Source organism: Cornus florida, unplaced genomic scaffold (assembly GCF_030987335.1).
Source record: "Cornus florida cultivar Cherokee Brave unplaced genomic scaffold, ASM3098733v1 CherokeeBrave_3.0.0_Hap2_Chr01, whole genome shotgun sequence".
NCBI classification, from domain to species: domain Eukaryota; kingdom Viridiplantae; phylum Streptophyta; class Magnoliopsida; order Cornales; family Cornaceae; genus Cornus; species Cornus florida.
The window spans coordinates 20735112-20744273 of NW_026775571.1; the positions used below are offsets into that span (position 1 = coordinate 20735112).

The 9162-nt window shown below is 32.7% G+C and overlaps 1 protein-coding gene across 1 annotated transcript; it reads right to left on the reverse strand.

Annotated features, from left to right (window-relative positions):
- Positions 1-531: 531 nt before the first annotated feature.
- LOC132293606 (extensin-like) lies at positions 532-1850 on the reverse strand. The gene has a single exon (XM_059791149.1). The coding sequence runs from the start codon at positions 1606-1608 to the stop codon at positions 1072-1074; it is 537 nt and encodes a 178-aa protein (XP_059647132.1). The 5' UTR covers positions 1609-1850; the 3' UTR covers positions 532-1071.
- Between the last annotated feature and the right edge of the window lie 7312 nt (positions 1851-9162).

A 9162-nucleotide genomic window follows, 5' to 3' on the forward strand; every position in this document is an offset into this window, starting at 1 on the left:
AAGAAAAAGGAGCACACTCCTATCAATTCCATCACATTGTGACAACATGTCCTAACCATTTTGATACACGCACATATATTATATCATATATATGATGGGCACCTCTAAAATTTCAATAAGTTTGTGAAATTCAGAAAATTGGTTCTACGCAACTCTTTCTGATAAATCTGATTCTCTGAATTCTCTGCGGTACACCACAGGGAATCCACTCAAATCTAGTTGGAAAAGGCTTCATGGTTCCAAGGAAACAACCATGAAAAGTGGAGAGTGCTTCTTTTAGCTGCATAAAATCCAGATTTAAAAGAGAAAAAAATATAAAAAAATTCCAAATGCTAATTTTTTTTTTTTAAAACTAATGCAAATTTTTCTGGAAAGCAGACTACTCTATACTAACTAGTGTTGAACCATCCCCCAATTCAATGCTCTCACCTCACTAAAAGACCCTTTAATACATATGTGTGTGTATATATATATATATATATATATATCTATCTTATAAGGGTCGTGTGCGTTTATGGATGCAACATCAACTTTGTTACCAGACGTACTTCTTTATGAAGGAAAAGTACACATTAAAGAGCCTTTGACTCATAAATGTTACACCACACACATATATATATATATACACACACAGACAATTCCTTCACGAACAAATGCAAAAAAGAAATTTTTTTTTTTTTTTTTTTTTTTCTTTTCACGAATTAATTCAAAGACTTAAATTGGAACAAAAATGACTAATTGATTCCTTACATAAATATTAATCTAAAAGACAGAAAAAGGCATAAATTGCCAGCAAATTACAGATTACTCCCCGGCATTTGAGAGAGAGAGACTTCAGTCTTCATCATTCTTGAATTCTGATGCCAGAAAAATACTTTCCTTTCTCATCTTCTGATGATGAATTGCATCCTTGAAAAATGGTTAAATTGGTAAATTTAAAAACTTACCACAAACCTCTTTTTCTCTTCTGCTTCGGATCAAAGCTCTTTCTTTCTCTAGACTGCAAGCTTGTAGATCTGAAAATCTGCCACCTTATTTCCCAATTAATTTTTTTTGTTTTGATCTTTCACTTCAAAGAAAAGAGAGTACAACAGAGACCATCGTAATTGTGTAAATTACAAAACTAGACAATTGAACAACACTAGACTGCGAGGAAGGTGGAGGGTTATAATAGTAAAACGGGAAGTACGGAACAATTGGGTTAGGAGGCGGCGGCGCGGGAAAGTTGCTGTACGGCGGAGGATAGTAGTAGGCGCTGCCGCTACCACCCGCCGGCGGAGGAGGCGAGTAGGTGTACGTGGGCTGAGACGGCGGTGGCGGCGAGTAGTAGTTCGTGCCGGAGCTGGGCGGTGACGGCGGCGGAGGGCAGTTTGACCCAGTTGAGGGCGGCGGAGGCGATGGAGACGGTGGAGGCGGCGACGGGGACGGCGGCGGAGGAGATGGGTTACATGGGTTTTCGCAGGCGGAGCACATTGTGCACTCGATTTGGTACTTTGACCCCACCCATGTGTTGGCGGTTGTTTGTGACACGTTTTCCGATAATGATATGATCAGAAAAGCCACCATAATCAGAGAACAGAGCTTCACTTTTTGGGTAATTTTATCCATTTGTGTACACTAAGAATCAGAGATTTTGATGGAAATTCGGAGAATGTGGATAGAAATTTGAGAGAATTTCACAACATTTTTTTTGCAGAGAATAAAATGAGACAGTAGAAGAAACGAGACCAGTAGAGACCAGAAGTCGTGAGTGCTGATGACAGTTTTAGAGAGAGAAAGAGTTAAAAGAGTTTTAGAGAGATAAAGGGAAGGAGAGTAGTGTTAGGAGTTCTAGTACTGGGTGGGGCTTTTATCTCTGATTTAGCACCATAAAAACTTACAAAGAAAGGTTTAAAAATGTCAAGTAATGCTAAAAGGGTAGTTTTTAGTTTCAAAAAGATGACCACCGACGCGTTTTACTTTACACCTCTCACCGCATTGTGTGTACGCGATTCCAAGGGTAATTTTGTCAACTTGGTCGAATTCTTAAGGGTTAAAAATAATTCATTTAAGGAAAATGATTATTGCATTAATTTATGGAAGTGAAAAGGTTAAATTTTCTTTTTTTAATTCGTCATTTATGTAGCAACTAAAGATGTGGTGTTCTCTGTTTACTTATATATAATTAGATAATTTACTGCAATAAATCGATATAAATATCACTGCTCTTTCTTTAATGATAATTTTTCTTGTATAATAAAATAGAAAAAAGAGAAGATGAAATTAAAGTCTTGTTTGGCAACCGCTCTTGTTCATGGTAATTTCCCGTCCCATTATGCAGTTTGGAATTATCATGTTAGGAACGAGTTTGAAAAAAAAAAATTTAAAACTTTGAACCCGCCCAACTAATAATTAATATATAAATAAATATTCTTTTATTAGATATAAATTTTATTCTTTCTTTATTTCTTATAATAATTTTAAATTTTAACTGTTGGTTAGTATGATTGTTAAATATTTGATTATACAAAATTTATTTTAAATTTATTTAAGTTTTAATTATATATATATATATATATATACACGTGTGTGTGTATATTGGGGTGTCCTGACCCCAACTCCAATACAAGGCGGCTCAAATTGAGTTTGGGAAAAAAAAAAAAAATTAATGGTAAAATGGTTTTTTTTAATATATATATATTTTAATATGGTAAAATGGGCTTATGAATGGGGGTATCTTGTTCTGAACCCAACTGTTGACGAAAGTATGTAAAAAAAATTTTGAGTATTATTTATCCTGATGATAAATAAATAAATTACTGTAAATAATGGTGGGCTTGACCTTTGCAGAGCTGTTCACACATAGTTAGGAGAAAATTGGATAATGATGGTGACGTGGGAGTGGAGCGTTATAGACGTAAAGACGAGGCAACGGCACTTGGGTGAGTTGGGTGGGTTTCCTGGTCTTTTTAATCTAAGCCCGGTACCAATAAATCATTTGTTAAAAGTGGACCCCATTGGACTGTCACTGTGCCCAAACCCACCATACTGTAGCAGGCAAACTTGGACTTTAAGACTCTTCATTCGGTTCATGTACAAGAGGGATAGATGCCATGATTCACATGGCTTATATACGAAAAAATAATAATAATAATAATAAATATGATAAATATAATTTTATTTAAATAAAAAGACAAATAAAAAAAAATAGTTGTAAAATAATATGCTAAATAAATATGATAAAAAAAATATAATTACAAATATAATATTTTAATTAAATACAATCAGTCATCGATAATGGACTTAAATTAACCAAATAATGTTATTTGAATCTAAATACTTCACCAGTCCCAAAAAAAAAAAAAAAAAAAAAAATTGTCACGAAGTATAAATTTTTAAGGAGACATGTGTGACATGCATTATCTCTTGAAAAATTACTAACTTAAGCTTTTAAGTTTTTAATATTCAAGTTTAAAATTTTAAACTCTAAGAACATATTTAAAAGAAATATATTGTTTGAAAAAAAAAAAAAAAAAAAAGGGGAAAAAGAAGTAGACAATTATTTGAAACAACCCAAAAAAGAAAGATGAACAATTTTTTTTGGGACGGAAAGTATACTTGTGAAACTTAATAAAATTCATATTTGTTAGAATTCAGAAACAACCAAAATCTTATAATCTTTATTGTGTTAAAAAATATGTGTATATATATATATATATATATATATTCTTTATTATTTTGTTTCCATAACTAAAATACAATTACTATAATTTGCTGGTCTAAAGTTAGGTAAAAACTCTACTATAAATACTACAATCCATGCGAGTAAGCATGTGCCCAAAGGGGTAGCTGCCCTGCCCATGCTAACCCATTAAAAAAATATATTTATAGCTATATATATGTATATAAATTTACATTATTCCCATCCTAAAATTATTTTTTTCTAAAAATATTTCCAATTCTTTCCTTCTTTTTCTTTTTACTCTATTTTTTCTTCTTCCTCTACTTTTTCTTCCATTTTTTTTATATTCTCCAAATAAATTTGCATTTCCTTTCTTCAATTAAAATATATGCATTATCCCACTGAAAAATTACTAACTTGAGCTTTTAAGTTTTTAATATTCAAGTTTAAAATACAAACTTGAGCTTTTAAGTTTTTAATATTCAAGTTTAAAATTTTAAACGCTTTTAAGTTTTTAATATCAAGTTTAAAATTTTAAATTCCAAGAACATATATGGAAATATTTGAAATATATTGTTTGAAAAAGAAAAGTGGACAATTATTTTGGAACAACCCAAAAAGAAAAGATGGACACTTTTTTTTTTTGGGAAGGAGGGAATGTAATGACCTGGTCATTTTCTTTCCTTTCCTTTTTCTTAGATTTTTCACAGATATTTTTTTTTCCGTTGATCTTTTCTTTTTTCTCATCACTTAGTGTCATCTTGAGTGCTCGGCGATAGTATTCGAGACTCTTTTTTTTGGATTGGCGACTTCCTTTGAGGACCGAGTCATTTCTATATTTTCACTTTTTGGACACTATTCACTTTTCATCTTCTTTCCTATTTTGTCTTTTCCCCGTTTGTCACTTTGTTGGCATAGCCTCACTTTTGTGTTCGGAATTGGTTTCTGACTTAATATATCTTCATTCTAAGTGGTTTTCACGAAATACGTATATTTACTTTTGTGAAAAAGCTCTCTAGTTGTTCCCAGTGTCCATAAGGATATGGATGTATAGTTTTTCAGAAATATTTTTTTTTCTTGGGGTATTTTTCATAAATATCTTTTGAAGATATTTTATTTTAGAAGTTTTTAAGAAAATATTTTTGGAAGATATTTTCATTCTGGGCCATTAGTACAGTTATCACTTTTTGGAGGGCCATTGTGTAATTAATAAAAGTTATTGCAAAAATGCCTTCTTTTGAGTCTAGATCCTCGTACATGATTCATTTTCACTTTTTGTCGAGTTGCGTACTCTTAGAATTTCTTTCTGGTCATTTTTCTCCAGTTTCAGGGTTTTTGGCCCTAGTTGCCGCCGAACTTGTTCGGGATATATCCTTTTGCTCGGAACTCAGTTTTCGACGCTGTTTCTTCTGTTATTCATATTTTATCATTTCGGTTCTTTTTAGTTCACGGAGTTTTACCGTTTGAGCACATCTGCGCGAATTTCACTTTTTTGAACCTAGCGGGACCCGTTCGGGACACTTTTTAAGTTTTTATATAAATACAGGGTCTTAGAAAGAAAAATCAGATTTTTCTCTCTCTTTCCTCTCTCTTGGCCGGATTCCATGGCAGCCATGGGCTGCCACCTTCTCTCTCCTCTTTTGAGTCTCCTCCCCTTAGTAAAACGCCGTAGTGTCTTAGCGTTTTATGTTCGCCTTGGCGAGACCTTCGATTCCACCGATTGGAATCTCGTTTTGGCCATTTCTTGAGTTCAGGTTTTGAATTCAAGTTGTGATTTTGATGGGGCTTCCTTGGGGTTCTTGTTCACCGTGTTGTCCCTTACGAAATTTCGAAGTATCGTCAAATTCGGAACGGTTTCATTTTGTTGGCTTTTGAGATTTTCATCTCAAATTAAGATATGGGGTGTTTTAGGATTATGTATGTGTTGTATTGAGTGTTTTTCATGATAATACAACTTGTTTGCATGTCTTGTATCAAATTTAGAAAATTAGTAATATTTATTTCTTTGTATAAGATTTAATTTACAAGGATGTATATAGCTTATAATTGAATTGTGACATGATGATAAATTATATTTTGATATGTTTGTTAACATATATTAAATTAGAATTATTTGAATAAGAATTGCACTTCTTATTTAATAATTATCTTTTGTGAAAGTTTAATTCTCACGGATGTACCTTGCATAAAATTAACTTGTGATACACTTTTAAATTAAGTCTTGGCATGTTCTTTAACATACTTTAATTTGAGAGCATTTGGGATGAGTATGAAAATCTTGAGATTTTATTAAAATGATTAATTAAAATCTATTTTAAAGGTTCCATTGGCTTAATTAAGTTTTTAACTTGTTATTGGTGATAACTAGGACTTGTATATTAGCATATGTTAATTTGGGACCATTTGATGTTGTTTTAGGAATTAGGGATTTGACTATCATGATTTAATTAAATTCCATTTTATTGTTTCAATGTTCTAATTAAGTTTTTGATTTGGTATATGTAATGACCATATTATGTTTTATAACATGTGATTAATTAGGGATCATTTGATTGAGATTTGAAACTTAGAGAAATTAATTTTTTACTTAATTAATTTTTGTTTCTATTGCATAACTGATTAAATCATGTGTTTGACATTTGTGTTATGTTTGAAGCATGATTTTAGACTTGTAATGGATTTATGAGTTTATGTTTCCAATATTGGATTATATTATTATAGCGTGTAACGCACATTGAAGATTCGACATGTGATGTTGTTATAGCGTGTAACGAATCGCACTTTGAAGATTCGACATTATCATCCTATAGTAGTTGTGGATTTAGAGCATGTATTGTGTGGTTTCAACCTACTTGTGCATGGAATGTAGTTTCGTGCTTTATATATATTTCGTATATAAGTTGTTAACTTATTTATTTTGAAGTCACTTGGGACATTATTACTGAGATATGGCTAGAGTTTGGCTCTAGTATGGGAGGTATAAGTTCTCCTTATTTTATAGTGCGCACTAGGGTGATCTTCCCAGCGGGTTAATGCCCGGAATAACCATTGAGGTCTCGGCAGAATTCCGAGCTTGATGTCCAAGTCTTCCACTATTTGATTTCGCATTCAATTCGAAGTTGACAATTATGTTTAATTATGACTTGTGGTTTTGTTATTGACGATTTAATGTTGTTAAGTACATTTAGACATTGTGATTTCTAATGAATCATTGCAAATTTTAATATTGGTAAGTACATCTATGTTTTATTATTTTAATGAATCATTGTAAAATTTTGATGTTGTTAAGTATATCTATGCTATATTGTTCAAATGCAACTTAGGAATGATCCTATAGATTCATTTGGAACATAGACGATAGGTGGCATGATCCACTTTAATTGTTTTCGTATTTTAGATTTCAAGTTGATAACTTTGAGAATCTGTCTTGTTACTTTGTATAACATGCTCTTATGTTGTTTGAGTTGCATGAATGATGTGAGTTATGCTAAAAATGTTCTAAGGTAACTTAGAGTGTTACCTGAGTTTCACCTTTGACATAGACGTTAGATGGCATAACCTTTTGAATTGTTTCACATTAATGTGATAATCTTGTAAAACGTTAGGTCTTTGCATGCTCATCTCCTGCGAGTAACTTTATATTACTCACCCCGAAGTTACTGGAGATATTTTTCAAGTACAGGAATCAAGGTTGAGATTCTCGTTATGCTTGGATGATTTGTGGACTGAAGGTTTCCATTCTTGTAAAGGTTAGCTGAAATGCCATTTGTAGCCTGATATGTCAAAATGTATGTAATACCCCTAATTTTAAAAAGATAGTCTCGGCATTTTAATTAATGATTTTATTGCATTTTATTTGCTTATATGTTTATTTGCTTCATTTAGTTAATTGTGTATTTATTTTAAATTAATTGTTTAATTGTAATTGTTTATTGTTTATTTATTTTAAATTAATTATTTAATTGTAATTGTTTATTGTGTATTTATTTAAATAAATTGTTTAATTGAATTGTTGTATTTATTAGCTTATATGAGTTATTTGTTTTATTTTCCATGTATGCTTAGGTGGCCGTAATTTGTTTATAAATTTTATATGTCGTATTTAGTTTAGGGTTTTATTTTGTGTAATTAGGATAGCCGACTTATAATTAGATTGGGATTAGAATTAGGGTTGGTATTTGTATAAGCCTATATATATACCTTTATACGTCTGCCAAGGGTTTGTTAACCCTATTCACGTATACGGTGAGGCAGAGAGTAACAAAGAGTGGAACTTGAGAGATTAATAGAGAGGTTTAAGGAGGACAGAACGGATTGCTTCTGGGTTGAACCAAGAGCAACGAAGGTGTAGAACGGTAGTCTAGGACATTGTTGGAAAACTCAGCGACGGAGGGTTAAGGTTTTGAACGGAAACCTAAAGGCAAATCTCTATTCTAACTCTTTCCCTTAAACATGTGTTCAGTGCATGCCTAGGTAGACTCCAGGGGTTTAATTAATGCTAAAACATATTTGTAATGCATGTTTAAACTATAATTAGCTTCGTTGAATTAAACTGATTTGAAAATTCTTAAAGCTTTTAACTGTATCCTACTCTGTATGTTTTTAAGCCTTGTTTAATTGAGATTGTTGATACATGTTGATGTCTTTAAATAATCAGGGACACTGAATAAACATTAGAACAAGTGTTTAAAATATTACAGAGGCCTGTGACGACCCTGGATTTTTCAACCCAGTGTGTCTGGTGATGACCCGAAACGGATCCACAATGCAGAAGCAAAAGAAGGAAGGTGACCTCTAGAGATGTACATCATCCCTAAGACACCAAAATAACTCCACATGAAGCTATGGAACTCAAATGAGCCAAGCAATGAAGTAAGAATGTCAAATCCGAAGAGAAATAAACCAAGGGGTAAAATGGTCATTTCACACCAAAATGGGTGCCATCGTGCACACCATTGAAAACACAATGAAAAATCAACAAGAATAGACTCAAGAATCGCATGATTCGGAGTTCGGACGACAAAGATATCAAGTTTTGAAGTCGAAGGAAGGGAAACCCTATCCCGGTTCGAACAAAAAAAAAGACACTACCTTACTAAAACTTGAATATCTTGAGTTACAAGAAGAATCTAAAGCTCTAATTGGTATGCTTATTTTTACACGGTCAATTTAGACTCAAGAACGGACCAATTCGGAGTTAAAACGAAGAAGATATGATAATTTGAAATCGGAGGTGCAGTGCTGAATCAAGACACAAACACACACACACATGAACAGTACCTCGAGAGCTCGTGCAAGGGCTTTGAGCGCTCGAACGGCACACGCCCAAGAGCCAAAACTCTCTGCCCCATCTTCGAGCGCTCGTGCGACATCTTCGAGCGCTCGTTCTGCTGAAGGCTTAGCAGAAAACTGAGTTTGAAATGTGATTTTGAGGACTTTCTTGGCCTTTTTAGGAAAAAAGTTGTGAAGTAACCCCCCTTAAAATTATGTTTTCTAGCCAA

Coding starts and splice junctions, on each gene's coding strand:
- LOC132293606 (XM_059791149.1), bottom strand. CDS start 1,608: ATGGATAAAATTACCCAAAAAGTGAAGCTCTGTTCTCTGATTATGGTG.